General features: G+C 43.5%; 1 protein-coding gene across 11 annotated transcripts; it reads right to left on the reverse strand.

The window, feature by feature from the left end:
• Nucleotides 1-1,433: 1,433 nt before the first annotated feature.
• On the reverse strand, nucleotides 1,434-23,305 carry VIPAS39 (VPS33B interacting protein, apical-basolateral polarity regulator, spe-39 homolog; the record flags this gene model as incomplete). 11 transcript variants are annotated; one of them, XM_079700988.1, is made up of 19 exons in its annotated part: nucleotides 1,434-1,454; nucleotides 2,210-2,314; nucleotides 2,734-2,823; nucleotides 3,394-3,480; nucleotides 4,511-4,600; nucleotides 4,924-4,965; nucleotides 5,574-5,708; nucleotides 6,156-6,231; nucleotides 7,966-8,039; nucleotides 9,403-9,430; nucleotides 11,688-11,790; nucleotides 12,296-12,329; nucleotides 12,982-13,041; nucleotides 17,156-17,212; nucleotides 17,929-17,993; nucleotides 18,346-18,384; nucleotides 19,712-19,855; nucleotides 22,254-22,356; nucleotides 23,213-23,305. In XM_079700988.1, 19 exons carry the CDS (start codon nucleotides 23,303-23,305, stop codon nucleotides 1,434-1,436), a joined length of 1,446 nt encoding a protein of 481 aa, XP_079557114.1. The 11 variants fall into 11 exon arrangements, with proteins under 11 accessions (XP_079557114.1, XP_079557111.1, XP_079557120.1 ...); XM_079700985.1 differs by having other exon boundaries at nucleotides 12,982-13,074; XM_079700994.1 differs by lacking the exon at nucleotides 19,712-19,855 and having other exon boundaries at nucleotides 12,982-13,074.
• Between the last annotated feature and the right edge of the window lie 1,333 nt (nucleotides 23,306-24,638).

A 24,638-nucleotide genomic window follows, 5' to 3' on the forward strand; every position in this document is an offset into this window, starting at 1 on the left:
ACACGTCTCCTGGGGGGCAAAATTGCCTCCAGATGAGAACCACATTGCCTTAAAGCCTGCTGTGTGCCTCTGTACGAGCGTCTTCCCTTCCCCCGACCACTTCACCCACTCCACACAGCCACGTGAGCACAGAATCCTACAAGCTCTGAGAGAATCGTGCCCTCCCCTCACAGATTAAGACAGTGAGTCCAGAGAGAAGGGGGCTCGCCCAGCACCACACAGCTTGTCAGCGGTAGAGCTGGGACGAGAGGCCAGGTCTTTAGCCAGGGGGCAGTGCTCCCTCTGTTAACCACACGGCCCTGCTTTGCCATAAGCACTGTTACTGCACAACCTGAAGTGTTGACAGGCTGCTGAATGCTGTCACCAAGGCAGATTTGTAGTGGTCCCAAGAGACGGGGCAAATGCTTCACTGTTCTGTACAAGATAACTGGGAGGGAAAGAGAAGGCACCAAGAAAGAAGCAGCTTTATTAGGAGTCTAGGCATGTCTGGGAAACCCAGTTCAGTCACAGAGAAGAAAGGCTAATATTGGTACAGGAACACAGGAAACTGGCATTACAGAATATCCTCTCGAAAACCAACCATGAAACTAAAACCTCCATCTTAATGCCCAACAGAAAAGCTGCTACGTTTAGCCCCGGTGAAACTTGGGGAAGGTCCTAGTGAAATAATGAGATTTGTGCAGAAAAGGAGAGCTTGCTCCAGCAATGCTGAATCTGAGCTCCATATAAGGTTAGGGGTCTGGGTGGGAGGGAAAGGTAAGGGGGACGCTCTCATCTCTCACACGAGGCCACCTCGGGGTGCAAGTGAGAGAGGAACCACAGTTTTTGTACAAAGGGAAGACCATGGCAGCAGAGGGACGCTGGCAATCTCTGTCATGAGGCGGAGGACTCTGTACAGTGTGAGGGCGCCTCCAACAGGTCCTGGCAACACTGGCAGCGCTTCCTGAGGCCTCTTGGGAGACAGCCATTCTGGTTCTGTCCTGACTTCCTTCAGAGCAAAACTGCCAATGTCCAGCACCAAGTCCAGGGTCATAATTAGCTGAGGGGAATGGAGTGGCCACCCTATGACACCTGTACCTCTCAGTCGAGGAGACTTCCTTTCTGGAGCAGTCAGTTTCCGCAGACCGAGAGAGATCTTGCCCAATATGGGCCCAGTCTAGAAATTATTCCCACCTTCACATGAGCACCAGGTGGAGAGAGTCTCTCATGAGGCAAAGCTTTAGATCTTGCCCCTCAGATGATGGCCCCTGGACAAAAGATCGGTCTGAAGCTGTCGGTGCCCAGGTGCTAGTCTCTGTCCCACGGGTAGCAGGCACTGCCTGCTGACGATGGGCCCAAGCGATGTGATGCTTAACTCTCCCAAGAAGAGCGCTCTCTACTTTCACAGGCAGGAAAGGAAGAAATGAGGCAGGTTTCAAGGGAGCTGATACCACTTAATTCTTCCATCGAATTTGCTGTGAAAAAAACAAACAATGATCAGTTTTTCACTGATCCTTACAGATAGGCAGAGGGAATTCGATAAAACAAGGCCCACAGCTAGGTAATGTAAGGAAAAGAAGGATGGAGGGGGGAGGCTGAGAAAAAAAAATTTTAATGTGGGGGGGGAGTTCATTTATTTAGAGATGGATTAAATTCCTATTCTGTATCTTACAAGCCTGATTTAGGGCATTTATTCTGGTTCTGCCTGCCTGAGGACAAAGATTCACTAGCTGTAGCTTGTGCAAGGTTCCAAAATATCTAACAGGGACCTAAGCTCCACGTTAACAGTAAGCTCAGCAATTTTCTGCTATGAGAGATGAGTCAGCTGTGTTCCCCAAATAGCTAAAATCTATTTCACCCACTTCTTTATCCCAACAGGAAAGTCACATCCAGCCCCAGGAAACTATGCAGTTTGGATATTCTGAATGTGTAACGTTTCTTTCTGGACTCCCAGTAGTTAGTCCTTCCTGCCTGCTAGGTTTAACAATGATCAGAGGGCTACAATTGTCAGCCAAGGTCCCCACATCACCCTTATGTCATCCCACATCTCAGGAGTGACTTCTGCTGTTCTAACCAGTGCTTTTGACCTGTAGGCCCATAGGAGACCCTTATCAAGAGATCCACAGGCTTGGCTGACAGCAGTCCCATCCAGGCCGTGGGAATATAAACTCAGTGCTACTCTATGAACTGTCTACTGACACTGCTGGAGGCGTAAGCTGCAGCTGCTCACCGAGCTGCTGAGAATGGCGTCAATCTTCTCCTCCTCGGCAGATCCTTTATCCACCTTGCTCCTGTACGCCAGCAACTGCTGACGATCCTTCAGGTCCCGGCAAGTCTATCACCAAAACAGACAACAACAGAAACCACCAATCAGCCTTCTCCAGAAGGGCCTTTTTCCTTTTGTCACTCCCGTTTTGAGCTAAGGTTCAAGGAGAAGCCAGGAAGCTACAGTGGGATGACCGTGGGGTCAAGCACCCACTGAACTTCATGCTGAAGAGAAGTCTACAGAGGTTACGTGGCTTGATTCAGTTCTATGAATTCTCCGAGTGCAACGAATTTATAAAAGCAGAGAGAAACCAGTCAGAGGGCTGGGAAAATCATACAGGAGTGCTGGTCTCCTAACTAACTCTTGCCAGACCACTTTATCCACTGAGTTGAAACTGAGAGATGAACCTCAGGATCTAGGACTTGAGACTATAATCTCCCACTTTCCACTGAGGTCTAACTCAGGGTTTTCATTTCTTACGGACTCACATCAATGACGACATCATGACACTTGAACTTGGTGGCTAAGTTCAACTTTGTGTCCACATCTTCCACCAGATTGACATACTCCTGTAATATCTGTGAAAAGAAGTACTTCTGATTAATGATTCCCAGATGTATTAAACCCAGAGCTCTGAAAGGTAGAAAAAAATCCTGAAGAAGGAAAAGAGTCAGTATCTGCAGTCTATAATTCCCATCATCAACCACAGGACTAGTTTTGCAGAGGGAAACGAGGTAGACTCTCTGCAGCACCTCCATGCTCCCCCAGGAAAGAAGGGCCCATTCCTCCTTATCCCGGAGCTAGATCCCCATGCCAGCAACAGGTGTGCCCTAGACCTGACCCCGTGCTGTGCCCCCTTGCTCCTTGATGTCTTTTCTCATTAAGTTCTCTTTTTGCATCATTTGAATAGTATGTCAGTACTCCACCCGGGCTAAACACAGTAGATGTTCCTCAGAGAGGGTAGACTGGGATTACTTCTTAAGGGCAGAGGAGAACTTCCTTCCCTGGCCTTTTCTATGTCAAGGTGCAGTACAGCCATTATGCTGCCTTTAAGATAAGACCAGAGCAGGTCAAGTCTCCCATCGCTGAGCACTAGAGGCTGAAAGTTAGGTTTCCTAGAAGATCCTGTACCCTCTAAGAGCCATTACCTGGACAGGGGCACTGTTCTTGTGCAAAATTTCCACAACCCGATGGAAGCCAATGGGTGCTCTCTTCTTGGTATAGCCCAGCCAGTTCTGAAAAAGGAAGATGGGGCAGCCGTGGGTAGGCCAGACATCTGAGCTAATCTCCCTACGTTTTATGGTCAGACTAGAATAACATGGTGATGAGGAGTGGATGAATGGGAGGGGAGGGAGAGAGAAATGAAGAGAGATGAGGGTTTCAAACAAGTCAAGGAACTCAGGAGGGTGGAAAAGAGTCAGAGGTATGAAATAAGTTCTTAGATCTATAGGCACTAATGCAAAAAAATGTCTGTGAAATATGGCTAAATAAAAGAAGCAATTTACTTAACAATCCTTGTAGTATGAACTTATCTGGGTAGACTGATCCTACCCTTTACAGCTTTATATTCATATAAATGTTTACTTGTCAGTTCATGAGGAAAGGTCTGGAAAGCCACCCGTCAAACTTTTCACAGTGCTTGCCCTGAGAAAGGAACAGGTGGACAGTGAAAGAGGAACTTCACTCTTTACCCTCTACACTGTCATATCGTGTTTGATTTTGACACAGGCATATATTGCTTTGGTAGTTAATGTAGCCAATTAAACAAAAAACTGTCAAACCCATAATGGAAAAATGGATATTTAAACATAAAACTAATAGAGACATGACAACCAAATGTAATGTAAGATCCTTGACTGGATCCTGACAGCAAACAAAAACAAACAAAAAACAGCTCTAAAGAGCTAATTTATGTGTATGATAATATTCTTATATTAATGTTAAATTTCTTGAGAATGATAATATTGTGGTTACAAATGAGATAAATGCCTAAGTAATTAAAGGAAAAGTATCATATCTGCAACTTACTTTCAAATGTTTCAGCAAACGAAAAAAGCATATGGCAAAAATGTTAACAAATTAGTGAAGCAGCTGAAGACTGTTAACTATTCTTTCAGCTTTTCTTTAGGTTTGAAACTTTGGAAAATAAAATTCTGAAGGAAAAATGTCTACCAGTAACTAGAACTTGAGACTCCCAGGAGGCATGGGATGACAAGATGGTATCTCCAAGGCATCAGCAGCATGGAACAGTCCCAGGGCACCCACCTTTGTGGTAAAGAGGGCATCGACATCATGCCAGGCCCGAAGCTTGGCGCGAGCAGCCAGGGCTGTCAGCACATACTGTTTTTCTGGGATCTAGAAAGCAGAGGCCAGGGGGAATTAAAGAGAAGTAGAAATGCATCAGGGGAGGTGCTTGAGAATTCTGGAAAAATAGGCAAAAATATTCCCTGGTGTTGATTCTGCCTCTTAAAATCCACAAATCTCTCAGGTTTCCAAGACCCAGCACTGCTGCAGGCCATTCAGTTAAAGCCTTCCCTCACTTCCCACAAACTTACTCCATTTTCCCCTTAACCTTGAACGTTAAGGGACTTACTACTGTGCAGGGATAGAAAGCAACATCCACTCCATGCAGTTACTCTGATACTACTTTTACCAAACACTGACTAATTTATATCTACCTTAAATGTCTTCTTCAAGTTGACCGGACTGCTGAATGTGCCCTAGGATGAAAGTGAAGAAGGAATTTTAGTGGTATTTCTCAAATACTACCAATCTCCCCTTTTCTTTTCCACTACATAGACAGTCTACATTTCACTTTGTAACCATTCAAACCCAGAAATTAATTTAAGAGAAAAGCTCCATCAGGTCTAATTGGATATCACCATAACCCAGCTTAAGAGGACTGGATTAATAGGTATGGTGTATTTCCCAACTTTATGCTAATCCTATGATCATTATGATCATGCCCACCTATGGTCATTAAATTTACACCTCTTCAAAAAAAATTTTTTAAGTACCCACAAGTAACTATCCCCCACTGCTCTTCTCTATACTGTGCGAATCCATTTGAAACTATGGACCTTTGAACAGAGACTGCTATGGGAGCAGCACTGCTGCATGCCAGCTCACTGGAAGCCATGCAAACCCTTACAGACCTCTTTTCTCCTCTTGGTTCACCCCCGCTGAGAGCCGGGAAGGCTTCCCAGATGGATTGCTGAGAATTATGCGCACCCATTGTAAATAGGATATGCTGAAGTACTGGCTTTGAAATATGCTCGTCTTGTGCAGTGAGGATGTGTGGGGCCTTTCTTTCACGTTCTGCCTGTACCTCAGCCTCTGTGTAGTGGTAGAAGCAGGAGTAGAAAAGCGTCGTCACTAACGGCATGTTGAGGATAGAAGCTTTGCGGGGGTGCTTCCGGAAGATTTCAGTCTGTCCTGCTGATTCTAGATGTCGATCATTTGCCTGTGGTGGCGTGAGCCAAGTGAAAAAAAGAACAATGTCCATGGAGTAGAGGCAGGAGAGAAGCCTTTAATACTACAGCAGTTGTGCTTCCTATCCTAGGAAAGAGGCAAAGAAGAGAAAAAGAAAAGAAATTGCCTAGGATAGCCCAGAGGTGCTTAAAATACAGAAAATGATGACAGGTCCAAGTTGGATGGAGGAAGACCAGAGAAATAGTGATGAAATGGAGTTCTGGGATGAAGAGGAAATACTTCCAGGTTAACAGCAAGTGAGAAGAAAAAGGATGCCTGAAGACAATGGACAGAGGCTACCACGTAGAGAGAAAGAATGAAAGGCTCTTAGAAAATGTAACAGGAAATGACCTATGTGGGCAGAGCAGAAGTCTCCTAGCTGCTGAATGGCAGTGAGCTTTGGCACTGAAGCAGAAAGTGTAGAGATGAGGAGTCTAACCTCGATAATGATCTGACGTTCCAGGAGCGTGTAATGGTCTTGTATGTGTGCAGAATCTTCTGCTGAAAACGGCAAACTGGGAGAGGGCCAGAAGGTTAGTACCTCATTCTCTGCTCAAACAGGAAACAAACCCAACTAAACCAAATCGCCGCTGTAAGCATAAAAAGCTCATGGGGCTTCATAAATCTAATCTCAGTTCACCTTTAGAGCATCCCTGAAAGGCAGAGAGAGAGAAAGCAGAAAACAGAGGAGACCGTTGGCTGGGATTTTATATTTAAGGTTTTGTCAATTCGAGAGGGAGCCTGAAAGTCCACGAAATATACACAGTCACTGGTGATTCTGCTGAGGAATGAATTAGAATCCCCTCATTGTGGGAGTTGGAATGCTTGATGAACAAGTCACTTAGCTAGTGAGTGAGCCTAGCCAGCTGCCTGTCATCCACATCCCCGTGAAGCACAGCGGTTCCTGTCATTGCTTAATGTCAATGCTTAACTCTCCTTAAGGGGCACTTACATCTGTTAGCAATTTTTTTTTTGAGCAATTTTTATTGGGGTATAGTTGCTTTACCATGTTGTGTTAGTTTCTGCTGTACAGCAAAGTGAATCATGTTAGCCATTTTTTAATGCAGAGTAATAAGGTAAAATCAAGTTACACAGCACGGCAGTATGTTTGTAGATTAGTAAAGATCTCAGAGCTCTACATAATGTCAAGGGTCCCATCTTCAGCACTACATTATATTTTTACACGTGAAGAAGTTGAGGGACAAACAGTGTCTTGCCTAAAAGCTATATGGTAAGTCAATGAGTAAGGCCAGGAATAGAAGCCAGATTTTAAACTCCCAGTTCCCAGACCTTCCTTCAGAAAGTGCTGCCTTATTCCCCTACTCCACTCACTCCAGGAAGAATTCTGAAACTCAACTACACTCTCCCAGATAAGTGTGATCCCCAGCCAATTTTTGGAAGAGATAAAGAAGACAGCAAAAGGTTCCAGTTATTTCACTATTCTAACTTCTCTTTGTTTATGAGAGGCCATACGACGTATCAGCTCAGTAGCTGATAAAGTTAAAATTACGGATTACGTTGAAATAAACAAATTTCTAAATGTGAAACCTGGAAATCATGTCACATGAGGAATGACTAAAACAACTGTGACCACTAAACCTCAAGCAAGGTCTACTAGGTAGACTCCACACCTGTCTTGACAGATACAGGGAAGCAAGTTTTAGCTCAATATAAGGAAGCACTTTCCAATAATGAAGGTTGTCTGACAACAAAATAAGCTACCTCCCTGAGAACTGTGTGCCCCATCACTGGAAGAATAATATGTGGGGCTGGTTTTTACAGGGATTTATATTCTGAATGAAAGCTGGACTGAATCAGTAGTTCTTGGACTGTGGAGTTTCAAGGACCAGTAACACTGAAAATAATATATAAGGTAAAATGTTGCCAACTTTTTCTTTTAATACATAAGGTCACACACAAAAAATTATAACCCATTTTTCTACCAAAAAGGGGGTGGAGGAAGAGGGGGAAAAAAATCCCAGAATAAAAGGCAGTCTTTCAAATTAAATAAATATAGCTTTAGGAGAAAACTCTCTACATTGTCCTTATTATTCTCAACTTACCACCTATCAGAGAAAGCTCTGTGGGGACTAGTGTTTGGAACCACTGAATGAGATGATCATTAACGATGCTTGTATGATCCATTGTTAGCCTTTCCCTGCAACCATCTATCCATTCTACCCTTTTTTAGTCTCTTTATTGCTCTGTATAAGAGTATTTATAGTTAAAAACATTTCTCCCCCACTTACCCAATGCAGGTCTTAAGAAATTCTTTTCGTTTCTCGGGGTCCTGAATGTTCAAATGCTCTCGATAATGGGTTAGCTACAAAAAACAGAGAAAGCCTTTGAGCTATTTCTTTTCCTCAGAAGGGCAAGATAGCTCTGTAAGTAGATTTCCCATGCTTAAAAACTAAATTCTCATTACCAGAGATTCCTCTGTGAATAGATGAGGGGGCAGGGGGTGGGGAGGAGGGCAAAGAATGATTCAAAATTATTATCTCTAACTGCATTATCCAATATGGTAGCCGCTAGCCACTAGTTTCAAGAAAAAGTTGTTCTTAGGAAATCTTCATATTCTACGGGGATAAACTAAAAGCAGACTATCAGCTTTGCCAATTCCAAAGTCTACAAGGTTGAAAAACTCCAAATTTATATACAACAGCATGCATGATAAATCACCTTCAATTCAAACATAATACAGAATATGAAGAAAATATGAAAGTTTTAGATAAAAATAAGTTACGCAAAACACATTTTCACTGATTAATCAAACTTCAAAATAACAAACTTTATAAGCATGCTATTTGAAGAAAATTCCTTATAATTTTGAACCTACAGAAATTAAAAATGTAAACAAAAAGTTTTTCAAAATGATTACTACAGATTCCCAATCATTTTGAGTAGATTTAGATAAAGGGTTTTTGAGATTTTCCCATGCCTTGAATATTAAGTACAAGTTCCTTTTACAAAATATTACTGAAAAACATTTTCCTGAATTATATTCTGTTGTGCAAAGAAGGAAATATATTACCACCAATGTGTGGTACAGCGACTAAAAGGACAATCCTGACATTGACGGCACTGAGAAATTCTTACCCCTGTACTATATTGTTCAACTTTTTAAATGGATCACTAAAGTCTGAATAATACAATTACATTTTTGGTAAAATTTCAGATTTATTCTTATATTCCAGGAGTTTCTTCTCTAATGGTGAAAATCTGCCCAAAATCAATTTTAACACTTAGTCATTGAGCCTTCAGCCAAAATATGTATTGGCTGCACCACCAGCAGCCTGACCTATCTTCCTTCATGACCTGTATCTGGTTTCTTATCCCTCTTTGCTTTCAGTATTATCTTTAGTATTAGAAGCCAAAACCCCAAAGCTCCAACAAACCAAGAATTGAAAACAACTAGAAATTAAGAGACAAATTCCAAATTGACCAGGCCAGTTTTCATTCAGCTATTAAAAAAAAATTATTCATAAGCCCAATCAAAACAGCATATAAAAAGAAACAAAATGGTACATCATTTGGATTGTTTTTAGGCTTCCCAGATGCCTTTCTCTCCTGGATATAATCAATACCAAAGGAAAGAAAATATTCAATCAGTCTGGGATCTTGGAGGCTGGGTTTTGGCTTAGACTTCTGTTAAAGAGGCCCCCAACTGAAACAAAGGCCACACTTACCGCAAGCTCTTCTGTTCTATCTAGGAACCTGGGAAGAAGCAGAAGGCAGCAGGGCATTTTTATTTATTGATGTGTGGCAGTATAACCTCACAAAATAGGATGACTGCTCTAAAAGAAACACAATTCAAACTCATTTGCCTCTATATATAAGATAAGCCCTTCTCTTCTTAAACTCTACTAATCAGCAACCCCTTGAGAACACATGGTGGATCAGGTATCATCGTTCCCCCACCTACCTAGCTGAGCAAAGAGCAGGGACAAGAAGACACTGCAGGGCACTAACAACTGTAATGTTAACAGATCTGACAGAAAGGCTCAGAGCCTCTGCAAAACCTTAGCCCACAGCAGTCTTCTGGTTTTTTTTTTTTTTTAAATACAGCTGAAGAGTTTTTTTTTTTTAATAAATGTGTTTATTTATTTTTGGCTGCGTTGGGTCTTCGTTGCTGTACGCGGGCTTTCTCTGGTTGCGGCGAGCGGGGGCTACTCTTCATTGCGGTGCACAGGCTTCTCATTGTGGTGGCTTCTCTTGTTGTGGAGCACGGGCTCTAGGCACGCAGGCTTCAGTAGCTGTGGCTTGCAGGCTCCGTAGTTGTGGCTCACGGGATCTAGAGCGCAGGCTCAGTAGTTGTGGCGCACGGGCTTAGTTGCTCCATGGCATATGGGATCCTCCTGGACCAGGGCTCGAACCCGTGTTCACTGCATTGGCAGGCGGATTCTTAACCACTGCGCCACCAGGGAAGCCCTGGGTTTTTTTGTGTTTTTTTTTTTGCGGTACGCGGGCCTCTCACTGTTGTGGCCTCTCCCGTTGCGGAGCACAGGCTCCGGACACGCAGGCTCAGCAGCCATGGCTCACGGGCCCAGCCGCTCCGCAGCATGTGAGATCCTCCCGGACCAGGGCACGAACCCACATCCCCTGCATCAGCAGGCGGACTCTCAACCACTGCACCACCAGGAAAGCCCCCTGGTTTTTTTTTTTTAAAGATGAAAACACTCTTCTCTGTCAGTACAATCTTGGAAACAGTTTGTCTATACTGCCCTCTGTTGTTTTCAGGTACAGCATACAATGTGTTTGGTCTCTCCCCAAAGGTGATAAGGCCTTGGAGAACAAGGACTTGTCTTCTGATTCCTTCTTACCCTGAATGGACCACTATAATTAACATCACTAATTTGGCATAGAGGTGATACTTAATAAAGCCTTGTTGATTAGGAGGGAAAGAAGGAAGGAAAGAAGGAAGGAGGGAGGGAGGAAAGGGTTGGGGGAACAACCTGTCTTGATGAACATGTCTTCTGCAAATTCCTGGCTAACCATCTGTAACCTTGACCCTGCCCAGGTGACCTGCTTTCCCCACCTTAGTCTTCAGGGCAGCTCATCACTGTGCTGAAGCCATGGGGTAAATGAAGTTACCTTGGGCCACATGTCAGCCTAAACAGAGGTTCCAACCCCTTCTCTGATACTGAAGAAAGGACATAAAATAGTCCCTACCAGTTGAAATGAGACAGGGAAGAAACACATGACAGAAGACAGCCGCCCCCAGTAGATATGCCTACCTCTTGCCTCTCTACCTATCAGAATCCTACCTAGTCCCACAGGCCCAACTCAATTCCTAATCACTTCCGTGAGGCTCTCCACAGATATCCTGATTGAAAATTATATTTGCTTCTTCTGCTCTTCCACTGTACTTCTCACTGGCATCACTGGGGACCAAGTAATAAAAGATACCTTTATTCTAGGTCTTTTGTAAGAAAATACTTAATACTACAGACTACGCATTATGCTGAGTGCTTTACACACACAAACTCTTTTCATCTTCATAATGACTTGTGGGGTGGGTATCATCATCTCCATTTTACAGATGTGAAAACTGATGCTTGGAGAGGTTGAGTAACTTGCTCAAGGTCACGCTATGAACTAAGTGGTGGAGACAATATTCAACGCAGGTGCTTGACTCCAGAGCCTGGTTCTTAACCACCTGCTGCATGGTCACTTTATCACAGGTTGTGGTACATTATTAGTTACCCCATCACGTTTCTTTTTTCTTTCTTTTTTTTTTTTGGCCGTGCTGCGCGGCTTGCAGGATTTTAATTCCCTAACCCGGACTGAACCCTGGCCAGGGCAGTGAAAGTGCCAAGTCCTAACCACTGGATCGCCAAGGAATTCTCCCATCACGTCTCAATATCCTGTCTGATAAGCATTTCCATAAAAGAGGGGCAGTGTCTTCTTTTTCTTTGTATTATCGCCCAGAGTGCTTTGAACAAAGTACTGAACGAACTTTATTAGTTCTTACCTAAAGAGGTCCAAAAGCAGCTTTTGATCCCCTATCTCCTTAAGGAAGTGAATGAGATGTCTCAGGGCAACCTGCCGCACCTCCAGCTCTCGGAAGAGGATCTCTAGCAGGCAGGAAGGAGTTAAATGGGGAAAGATTAAAGCCTATTACTCAATAGGAAATTGCTCTCCCTACTCACACATTCCAAACATGATCTCCTCAAAATCCATCAGAAGCTAGGAATGGTTTTCTATGGTGCCCATCCCTATGGCTCAACCCACCAGCAACATACTCCATGGTCCAGGGCAATGCTTAGCCTTTGTGTTAACTATCAGTTCTCACCAACCCAAACATCAGGCACTGAGCATGGACTTTCACGTCCTCAAACCCACACAGACATCTGTCTGTCCAATAAATGGAGGGGCTTTGTAGTTACTGTAGTTATCACCCTAAAGGAAGAACAACTGCCCTCAGGGTTGTGATGTGTAGTCAGAAGTCTCAGGCCACCCCAGCTGTCCCTAAAGTAGACTTGATGCTGGTAAATTGTGGTATGAAAGCCACAATGCCATTCTCCCTTCAAATGTAGTAGACACCTTACTGACTGAAGATTTCCCTCAAACCACGCTCACCTTTGCTCAATGTCCTCTTCAGGAAGATCAGAACCTAGAGGAACAAGAGAACCAAGGATGAATTATCCTGTGTAACCTTCCAAACACAAGGCCCTTCCTGAGCACCTGATGTCTAGGAATGAGGCCAGCAACTCATCAGGAATCTCTGCCGGTCTATACAACAGGTTTCTCTATGTGATAGGAGGACAGGTGATGGACACATGGAATGAGCTGCGTCTTGGGAGTCCACATACCTGTGCCCCTACTGGTGAGAGGCACCTCCCTCCCTGTGTGAGAAGCTGCTCTCACATCTCTCCTCCTTCAGATTATTTTTGAGAACACAAAGTGGCCAACCTACTGCTTCTGGGTCATAATCAAGAGTGCCACACACAATGCATATCCTGCCAGCTAAGCCTTAGAACACATACTTCTGAGAATCTTCCACTTCAAGAGGAAACCCAGGGTCTCTACTTGACATTACCAACAAGGACCCACTGTATAGCACAGAAAACTAGACCCAATAGAATCTGAAAAAGAATAGCTACATATATAACCGAATCACTTCACTGTACACCCGAAACTAACACAGCACTGTAAATCAACTATACTTCAAATAAATAAAGAGATTTTAAAAAAATCTATTCTGATTAGACTTTCAGAAACTAATGAAAACAATACTTAAACAACAAACAAAACCCACAACTCACCGCAGTAATGACGTTTCCATCATGCATGCTTACTGCTTCTTCTAGGAGTTGTAGCTTGTCCTGTAAGGAGCGGAATCTTTCCAGGGAGCAGACCTGGCAGAGTAAGAACAGAATTGGTGTGCAGGGAAGAAGACAGTTTCCTATATTCTTTTGTTACTGGATACTGAAGAATGGGCAAGAATAAACTAAAATGTCCCCAAGGAGAGCTGCTTTGTTTTTACACAACAGCCCCCAGCACTCTATGAGCCAAGAGGTTCCCACCACACCCTCCCTAGTTCAGCCTTATGCCCTAGAAGATGCTGATGTCCTGATGAACTCTTGCCAAAGTCAACAAGTAGAGAGCTCACTTGTTCTCTTTTCCTCTTTTTCTTTAAATCTGGTTTTTCGGTTTGTTTGTTTGGTTGTTTTTTTTCAAACCCTGTGTCAAGGGCCGACTTTCAGTAGGTCGCAGCGAGGGAGCTGCTCTGCTACGAACGACACGCTGACCCAGAAGCAGGTCGTCTACGAATAGTTTAGGACCAGGTTCCCCAGGAACGTGTGGTGTGTGATGGGCAAGGCGGTGGCCGCCTTTCCAGCAGCACCCCACGTCCTAGAACGAAGGGCTCTCTGCACCGGACCCCGGTCCCGAAGTGCCGCAGGGTATGCCACGCCACTGGGGACAGTGGGGGACCAGATATCTGAGGTCAACTTGTTCTCTTTTTAATGAGGCATAATTTACATAGCATAAAATCTACCCTATTTAAGTGTACAGTTCAGTGAGTTTGGCAAGTAAATAATTCCATGTAACTACTACCACAATCAAGATACAGAACATTTCCATCACCCCAGAAAGTTCCCTTGTCCACTCTGATGTCAATACCCTTCTCCCATCCCTACCCCCCAACAACCACTGATCTGTTTTGTCACTAAAATTTTGCCTTTTCTAGACTTTCAGAAAATCAGAATCATACAATATGTACTCTTTTGTACCTGGCTTTTCACTCAATATAATGTTTCTGAGATGGACCTATATCTTGTGGTATTAGTAGTTTGCTCCTATTTACTGGTGAGTAGTTTTCCATTGTATGGGCATACCACAATTTTTTAATCCATTTACTTACTGATGGATATTTGACTTATTTCCACTTTAGGGGTTGTAACAAATAAAGTTACTATGAACATCTGTGTACAAGTCTTTGTATGAACATATTTTCATTCCTCCTGGACTGTAAATGTCTAGTAGTGAAACTAAATGTGTTTAATTTTGTAAGAAACTGTCAGACTACTTTCCAAAGTAGTTTTACTATTCTACCTTCCTGCTTGTGCTGTATGAGAGTTCCAGCTGCTCCCCTTCCTCCCAATGAGTGGTAAGATCAGTATTTTTAAATTTAGCCATTATAGCGGCTGTATAGTGATATCTCAGTTTTAATTCATGTTTTCTTGATAACTGATAATGTTGAGCATCTTTTCAAGTGCTTATTGGCCATTCATGTATCTTTTTTGTGATATAACTAGTCAAATCTTGAGCCAATTTTTATTTATTTATTTTAAAATATTTATTTATTTATTATTTACTTATTTAATTTATTTTTGGCTGCGTCAGGTCTTAGTTGTGGCACACGGGATCTTGGTTGAGGCATGCAGGATCTTTCGTTGCCACGTGGGCTCTTCGTTGCGGTGCGTGGGCTTCTCTCTAGTTGTGGCATGTGGGTTTTCTCTCTCTAGTTGTGGCGTGCAGGCTCCAGGGTGTGTGGGCTCTGTAGTTGTGGCACACGAGTTCCAGAGTGTGTGGGCTCTGTAGTTTGCAGCACACAGGCTCTCTAGTTGAGGCACACGAGCTCAGTAGTTGTGCCTCATGGGCTTAGTTGACCCGTGGCATGTGGGATCTTAGTTCCCTGACCAGGGATCAAACCTGCGTCCCCTGCATTGTAAGGCAGATTCTTTACCACTGGACCACCAGTGAAGTTCCCTTGAGCCAATTTTTAAATTGGATTGTTTGGGACTTCCCTAGTGGCACAGCAGTTAAGAATCTGCCTGCCAACGCAGAGGACATGGGTTTGATCCCTGGTCCAGGAAGATCCCACATGCTGCGGAACAACTAAGCCCGTGTGCCACAACTACTGAAGCCTGTGCACCTAGAGCCCACCTGCTACAACTACTGAAGCCCACGCACCTAGAGCCTGTGCTCCACAACAAGGGAAGCCACCACAATGAGAAGCCAGCGCACTGCAACGATGAGTAGCCCACGCTTGCCGCAACTAGAGAAAGCCTGTGCACAGCAACAAAGACCCAACGCAGCCAAAAAGATTTTTAAAAGTTTAAAAAAAAATAAATTGGATTGTTTATCTTCTTATTACTGAAGATAATTCATTATTTTTATATACATATTCTGGATAAAATCCTTTATGACACATGTATTTTGCAAATATTTTCTCCCAGCTATGGTCTTTTTGTGGTTTCTTTTGTTTGTTTGTTTGTTTGAATTTATTTTATTTTATTTATTTTAGGCTGCATTGGGTCTTTGTTGCTGCATGAGGGCTTTCTCTAACTGCATCAAGTGGGGGCTACTCTTCATTGAGGTGTGCGGGCTTCTCATTGCGGTGGTTTCTCTCGTTGTGGAGCACGGGCTCTAGGCACACAGGCTTCAGTAGTTGTGGCTTGCGGGCTCTAGAGCGCAGGCTCAGTAGTTGTGGCGCATGGGCTTTGTTGCTCCATGGCATGTGGGATCTTCCCGGACCAGGGCTTCGAACCCATGTACCCTGCATTGGCAGGCGGATTCTTAACCACTGCACCACCAGGGAAGCCCGTCTTTTTGTGTTTTTAACAGTGTTTTTTTGTTTTGTTTTGTTTTTGTTTTGTTTTGTCTTTTGCGGTACGCGGGCCTCTCACCACTGCGGCCTCTCCCCCTGCGGAGCACAGGCTCCGGACGCACAGGCCCAGTGGCCATGGCTCATGGGCCCAGCCGCTCCGCAGCACGTGGCATCCTCCCAGACCGGGGCATGAACCCGTGTCCCCTGCATCGGCAGGTGGACTCCCAACCACTGCACCACCAGGGAAGCCCTAACAGTGTTTTTAAAGAACAAAAGTTCTTAATTTTGGTGAAGTCCATCTTTTCAATTTTTCCCTTTCTGTTTGATGGTTTTTGTGTGCTTAGGTAATAAGTCTTTGCCTAACCCAAGGTCACAAAGATTTTCACCTATATTGTCTTCTAGTTTTATAGTTTTAGCACTTATTCTACATTTAGGTTTATGATCCATTTTGATCCATTAATTATTATGATGTCAATTCTCCCAAAATTGGTATATAGATTCAATGCAATCCCAATCAAAATCCCAGCAGCTCTTTTGTAGACACTAACAAGCTGATAGTAAAATTTATATGGAAATACAAAGGATCTAGAATATCTGAAATAATTTCGGAAAAGAAGGATAAAGCTGAATAACTTATATTACCTGATTTCAAGATTTACTACAAAGCTACAATAATCAAGGCCTTGGTAATGGCATAAGGATAGACAAGTAAATCAATCAACTAGAAGAGAGTCCAAAAAGAGACCTACATATATATGGTCAATTCATTTTTGACAAGGGCAGCAAAGTAATTCAATGCAGAAAGAATAGTCTTTTCAACAAATACTGCTGGAACAAACGGAGAACCACATGGGAAAAAATGAATGTCAATTTTTACCTCACACCATATACAAAAGTTAACTCACAATGGATCAGACCTAAACATAAAAGATTGTTCTCACTCTTTTTTTTTTTTTGTGGTACGCGGGCCTCTCACTGCTGTGGCCTCTCCCGTTGCGGAGCACAGGCTCTGGACGTGCAGGCTCAGCGGCCATGGCTCACGGGCCCAGCCGCTCCGCGGCATGTGGGATCTTCCCGGACCGGGGCATGAACCCGTGTTCCCTGCATCGGCAGGCGGACACTCAACCACTGCGCCACCAGGGAAACCCCTGTTCTCACTCTTAAAGGCACTACTTTTCACTCTCATCCATCACTCTTTTCCCCCTTCCCCATCAAAGCAACACTAAACCCTGGAGAGTCAGAAATTTTGCAGCTGACTTGTCATCTTAGTGGATTGATTTTCCTCCTGAAAAACCACTTCATTTAACAAATATAACTGAAGAGAAAGGTCAAGCTGCCCAGCTTCCAAAAAAGTCTCACAAGAATTCTCTCCCCAGTGGCCTTACCTTGCCCTTCCGAAGGCGTCGCACTGTGTCACTGGGGCTCCAATCATTGCTGTAATCCTGAAATATTAGCAACGCATGAACCCCAGGAAGTTAAGGGATCAGAATTATAAGTGTGCCCGCTCCTCATCTCAAACTCATAATCTTAGTCCCTAAAGGGAAGATATTTTGTGGAAGGAAATGGATGAAAAAACAAGAACTGGGATGGTCTTGTTCTGAGTTTCTTAAGGAACTGGAACAGAGACAATACAGGCAGGAGGAGTTGGATCATACGGGGAATGGATCAACTAACAAAACCAGCAACGCTATGCCTAAGTGGTTCAGGATTTCAACCCCTAAATGCAGTTTTGGGACTCTAATTAACGGCTTTGCCAACAGAGGGAAAGAGAGAAACATGTTCCTTTTTTGGACCTTATGATATCATTTCTTCCTTTTGAATCGATTTGCTTTTTTATGTGCTTCATGGGAATATGAGTTCCACCAAGCTTGCAGACCACAGTGATGATCAAAAGTACAACCTAAAAAAAGGCAGCATAATGGGTAAGGAAAGTGTGCCAGGACTGAATCAGAAAATAGAGATTCTGAGTCCAAGTTCTACCATTTAACTAGCTGTGAGACTCCAAGCAAGTTCTAATGTTTAAAAATCCAGTTTTCTTACCTATAAAAGGGGTTTAAAATCATACCTGCTCAAAGATTTGAGAAAATCAAGCAAGATAACATACGTCAAAGTATGTCAAACTGTGTAAAGATATAACACAGTGTAGGATATAACTCACCCTATACTCCCCCTTGGGTCTCCCTAGCTCTGGAGCATAGCTCTTGGCAGGTGTGTCCGACAGAGCTGAAAAAGAACAGGCAACTGATTCAGAAGGGCACCATCTCCTGCCATTCCCTTCCTCTACTGCTTCCTTCTCAGGAACATTTTTTTTTCATTTGGCCCCCAAGGCATCATTATGGCCCAAAGTAGATCCCATTCCTCCCCCAAAGACAGCAACCCTAGAAGTTACCCTTTGCCCCTGTAACCAGAATGGTCTTGACCTCCTTGCTCAGCATCAGAAAATCTTTCTAATAATGATGATGGAGTCAGAAGAAATGTCATCATCTAATTATCACTTGTCCCCATGACTCCCCAGGTTGTACCCCAGATCAGTAACATCTCCCACAGTGATCAAGAGAAGAGGGTCAATGCCTACCATCAGAGAGGGACTGGAAACTTCCAGGTCTAGTTCTCCCTAAAGGTAAAGTACACATAAGGTCAACAGTTCAAATCAGAGCCATTCAGACTTGGTTAAGGATGCAGTGCACATAGAACTTTTTTATGCAATATGAGAACTTAAGGCTTAAAAAAGTTCTTATTCAACTTCAGAAATTTGAGGTGCTACGAAAAAAAAAAGGCACTGAGGAACAGTTTTTAAAACTGTGGTTCAAATATACATAACATAAACTTTACCATTTTTAAGTACACAGTTCAGTGGTACTGAGTACATCCACACTGTACAATCATCACTACTATCCATCTCCAGAAACTTCTCATCATCCCAAACTGAGACTCTGTACCCATTAAACACGAACTCCCATTCCTCCTCACTCTCATCCCCTGGTAACCACTATTCTACTTTCTATCTATATGAATCTGACTATTCTAGGTATCTCATAGAAATGGAATCATACAGTATATGTCGTTGTATGTCTGGCTTAATTCACGTAGCATAATGTCCTCAAGGTTCATCCATGTTGTAGCATGTATGAGAATTCTGATCCTTTTTAATGCTGCATAATATTCCACTGCATATACATGCCACATTTTGCTTATTCATTCTTCAGTCAATGGACATTTGGGTTGTTTCCATATTGTGGCTATTATGAATAATGGTATTATGAACACTAGTGTATAAATACCTGTTCAAGTCCCTGCTTTGAACTCTTCTTGGTATATACCTAGAAGTGGACTGCTGGATCATATGATTGTTCTATGTTGAATTTTTTGAGGAACTACCAAACTGTCTTCCACAGTGGTTGTACCATTTTATACTCCCACCAGCAGTGCACAAGGATTTCCAATAGAAACGCACAGGGGTAGGAAGGAATTTTGACCTAGGCAAATTTCTTCAACTGAATCTGTCACAGGGTTAATGTCAGTTTTGTTCATCATGTTCTAGAAACCCAGTCCAAGCCCTGTGAATTCCCCTCATTTCTGCCCTTCCTGGTCCCCAACTGCCAGCTCTAAAGATTTTTTTTTTTTTTTTGCGATACGCGGGCCTCTCACTGTCGTGGCCTCTCCCGTTGCGGAGCACAGGATCCGGACGCGCAGGCTCAGCGGCCATGGCTCACGGGCCCAGCCACTCCACGGCATGTGGGAATCTTCCCGGACTGGGGCATGAACCCGTGTCCCCTGCATCGGCAGGCGGACTCTCAACCACTGTGCCACCAGGGAAGCCCTCTAAAGATTTTTTGTCCCTCAATAATCTTTTTCTTACAGAGTAAATGAAAATTATAGCCTCAGTGGTTTTTTTTTAAAAAAGAAAAGGACTCCCTGTCCCTTTAACCATCACTCTTTACCTCTAAAAAAGCTGCTCAGGGAGTAGGTAGAAGCAGGTTTGGGTAGTTGTGCGTAGGAAGAGAAGCTGTTTCGGTTCTTTAGCTGTTCACGCTCATGGTTTGACCCACTACTACTAGCAGTCTCTTTGACGGACCATGAGATACCTGCAAGATAATAAGATCTAGATCAGTAATTCTCATCCAAAATAATGCCTTGGCATCCAGCATTCCAATAAACTCTAAAAGCTTTTCATTAGAGGCTCTGGTCCCTTGTCAACATGAACTTAAAAAATTGGGGCAGGGAGAAAGGACAGAATCAAATAGACCAATCAACAGAAAAAAAGGGGCAAAGGAACTGAATAAATGGATCACAGAAAAGGAAATACAAGTGGCTATTAAACATGTGAAAAGATGTTCAACCTCACTCTTAATAAGAGAATGACACAAAATAAAAGTACACTGAGATGCCACTGGCCCCCTATAAGATTGGCAAAGACCCAGAAGTTTGGTAATACCCTGTGTTGCCAAGGCTGTGGTGGAGAAAGGAATACTCTGACACTGCTGGTGGGAGTGCAAACTGGTGCAACCCCTGTGGAAGGCAACTTGGCAATATCTAACCAACACAGATGCAAATACTCTCTGCCAGTAATTCCACTCTAGGAATTGATCTTTCGGATACTCTTATCTGGGCAAAATACAAGGTTATTGACTGCAATATAAACAACAAAAGATTGGAAACAATCTAAAGTTCATCAACAATGGACTGGTTAAATAAATTATGAGAACTCCATACAATGTATACTATGCTGCTATTTTTAAAAAGGGAGAGGCAGAATGACAAAGCTCTGTATGTCCTGTTATGGAAAGATCTTCAAGCTATACTGTCAAGTGAAAAGAGCAGGGTATAAAGTATGCTACCACTGGTGTAAAAAAGGGAGTAAAAATATATATTCCTATATGTATTTCCAAATGCAAAAAGAATCTTTAGATGAATACACAGAAAGCAAACAACAGCAGTTGTATTTTGGGTGGCCAGGGCCTGAGAACTGTGTAGATGCATGACAGTGGGGGAGGGAAACTTTTCACTGTGTGCCTTAAATACTTATTACTTTTTAAATCATGTGACAGTATTTCCCAGTTAAAAAAAAAAACCTTGGACGTCCCTGGTGGTGCAGTGGTTGAGAATCTGCCTGCCAATGCAGGGGACACGGGTTTGAGCCCTGGTCTGGGAAGATCCCACAGGCCGCAGAGCAACTAGGCCCGTGAGCCACAACTACTGAGCCTGCGCGTATGGAGCCTGTGCTCCGCAACAAGAGAGGCCGCGATAGTGAGAGGCCCACGCACCGTGATGAAGGGTGGCCCCCGCTTGCCACAACTAGAGAAAGCCCTTGCACAGAAACGAAGACCCAACACAGCCAAAAAAAAAAATTAATTAATTAATTTTTAAAAATCCCCCCAATGAATTAGCAGAGTTAAAAAAAAAAAAAAAACCTTAAAAAATACACTTAAAAGTCAGATGAAGGGACTTCCCTGGTGGCGCAGTGGTAAAGAACCTGCCTGCCGGGCTTCCCTGGTGGCGCAGTGGTTGAGAGTCTGCCTGCCGATGCAGGGGACGCGGGTTTGTGCCCCGGTCTGGGAAGATCCCACATGCTGCGGAGCGGCTGGGCCCATGAGCCATGGCCACTGAGCCTGCGCGTCTGGAGCCTGTGCTCCACAACGGGAGAGGCCACAACAGTGAGAGGCCCACGTACCGCAAAAAAAAAAAAAAAAGAAGAAAAAAGGAAAAGAATCTGCCTGCCAATGCCAGGGACACGGGTTTGAGCCCTGGTCCGGGAAGATCCCACATGCCGTGAAGCAACTAAGCCCGCGTGCCACAACTACTCAGCCTGCACTTTTAGAGCCTGTGCACCACAACTACTGAGCCTGTGCTGTAGAGCCCGCGAGCCTAGAGCTCGGCAACAAGAAGCCCAAGCACGGCAGTGAGAAGCCCGAGCACCGCCTGCCAGCAGCAACGAAGGCCCAAGGCGACATGCATAAATAAATAAATAAATAAATAAATGGGAAAAAAAAGTCAGATAGACTCTGCAAAGGTGTTAAGTGGTATTATAGAACAGCTAGGCAGTGAGACTTGGTGGCTAAGGAAATCAGTTCTGCTAGCCAGTTATGAGCATTTCAGTCAGCAGTTCCCAAATATGACTGCATATCAGAAGCATTTGCAGTGCTTATTATCAGTTGAGACCCCACCCTACCCCCCAACCACCCCCATCCCCAAGACCTACTGAAGCGGAGCCTCTGGAGTGAAGCCTAGAAATCTAATTTTAACAAGCACCCCAAGTAAGTCTGAAATAGCCAGCCAAGCATTAGCCCTAGGGTAGCAGGCCTAGATAGCCGTATAGAAACTACTGCTGTATTTCCCCAGTATCCTCTCCTGGGTTAAATTTCCAGATGTATGCTCATCTGAAAATAGTTTAGCCTCATTCCCTTTCCTGACAAGTATTGAGGAGACTTTACTAGTGGTAAGAACCCTGAATAATTAATCCTTCCTAGGGCCTCTTCTACTTACTTCCCACAGGTTCCCCGCTCCAGCTGACTCTCTCCAGGTCATCGTCATCATCATCATCCACGAAGTCTCGAAGGCTATTCACTGCCCGCTTGGATTCCTTTAACTGCAGACAGACATAAGGCAGGGCACTCAGGCAGTCACCACTTCTCACCTCTCTCTCTGACAGCCAAGAAGGCTGAGGAACTGGGACTTGAAGATGGCCAACATTTTCACCCTCTGCAACTGAAAGCCTAGCCTGCTAGACATTTCCCAAGAAAACAATTTGCTTTTTAGCCAACACTGGAGTCCAGTGGCAAAAGGTTAGGAGGAATCAAAACCGCTTTTGAATTCTAATCACACTCCTGGTATTGACTTGCTTTGTAGTGAGGTTATCCATCTCTCCAAAAATGAATCTGCTTCCCCATTTGTAAAATAGACACAATAAAGACAAACTTCCAATCCAGTTCATCCTTCAAAAATAATAAATTGGGCTTCCCTGGTGGCGCAGTGGTTGAGAGTCCGCCTGCCGATGCAGGGGATGCGGGTTCGTGCCCCGGTCCGGGAAGATCCCACATGCCGCGGAGCGGCTGGGCCCGTGAGCCATGGCCGGGCCTGTGTGTCCGGAGCCTGTGCTCCGCAACGGGAGAGCCCACAACAGTGAGAGGCCCACATACCGCAAAAAATAAATAAATAAAATAATAATAATAATAATAAATTATATCACATGATAAAAGACTTAGGGTTCTTGAAAAAAAAAAAACTCAAAGAAATGAACCATCTTAAGAATGTAAAGGAAAAAGGGCAGAGAGTTGGTTTTTACAATCCCCCTCTTTTCTCAGGGTTCTTTTCCATGAAGATTTTTCTAAAGATCTGACTGAAAACACTTCTGAGCCTCATGGAGACAGGTTACTGAGGATGCAAGGGGAAGGGTACACAGTGGAAGAGGGTGAGACCCTCAGCAATTGTTCATGGAAACCTACCTGTGAGAGCTCATCATCTTCATCATCAAAGGTGAAAGCCTTGAACTTGGAGCTATTCCAATACTCCTCCTCATCACCCTTTGTCCGATTCATCTGGAGTGAGAGGAAGATAGATATATGTCCCTTTCTGGATTCCCCTCAAAAGAGCTCCAAAAGCTTTAAGTTCCTAGACTACAAACTCCCCACAGTAATCAGGGATGTATGAAAGTGTCTGGTAAAGCAAATACTGAACATGCCATATAAAATCAGATCCTTGGGTCTCCAATCAAATCATACTTTTGATCCTCTGATTACCCACAAGTAGTCATTCATTCCTAGAGCAGCTACTTTCTTCATGGCACTCTCTCAGGTGCTGTAAGGAATATTTAAAGTGCAAAAAATAGTCCCTCTCTGAAGGACCCTACAACAGAACTCGGGTATTCAGCATAAGTTATGTATAAAGGTAATAGTACAAAGCAGGCAAGTGTTAAAAGAATGCATCACGAACTTTGCTGAATATACAATATCAATCGAAGCATGAATAAAACAGATAATAACTGCATTCATGTACTCAACATATATCTACTGAGTGCCATCTCTGAGGCACTGTTCTAGGCTCTGGGAATACTACAGTGAATAAAACTGACATATATCTTGCTCTCATGTGTGCTTCTTAAATGCCTGAAGGCAAGCAAGCAATTAAAGGAAGCTAAATTATCCCCCTTGTATCTTCAAATCATGATTGATCTATTAACAAGTATTGGCCAAAATGTGGGAAACGAGGGCATGGCCAAAAAAGTATATAAAGAATCAGTCAAAACACGACAAGTCCCTCTCATAACTACTCTAAAATTAGATTTCACCCCGAAAAAAACGTTTTGCCTTAGAATTACAGACTAAACTATCAATGCCAACTGGATTAGAGTGAAAACTGATGTAAGCCAAGAACCAGGTACGGAACCTTCCACAGCACCCAAAATAACTCCAAAGGCTACAAAGTGTCAAATTCTAAAATATCAATTTGCTTTTTCTTTCATCTCAGCAGCACCTTTCTCAATAGAAGGTTAAGAAACACTCATCATGGCAGCCCCATTGAGGCTCCCAATGGCCCTTAACATACTCTGCTCTCACTGTGTTTTCAGGGGATCTAGGGATGGCAAAGGTAGGAAGAGAATTTTTTACTATCTGATCCTTTCCCACTGCAGACATCACTAATTGATTTCTACTGAACCCAAATATGGCTTAAAAATCTTTTTGTATATTTAATCCAGGGAATCAAAACCAAATAAAAAAGCTAGCAGAAACAATAAAAATCATCACTTATATTGGAAGAAGCATAGGCTTTGTAGTCAGGCAGACTTGAATTCAGATGTCGCTTCTCCAATTCTGAGCAAACTGGGTAAATACTGTTATTTACTCCTTAGCCTTGGAGAAAGTGATATCCAAC

Source organism: Hyperoodon ampullatus (assembly GCF_949752795.1).
Source record: "Hyperoodon ampullatus genome assembly, chromosome: 3".
NCBI classification, from domain to species: Eukaryota; Metazoa; Chordata; class Mammalia; order Artiodactyla; family Ziphiidae; genus Hyperoodon; species Hyperoodon ampullatus.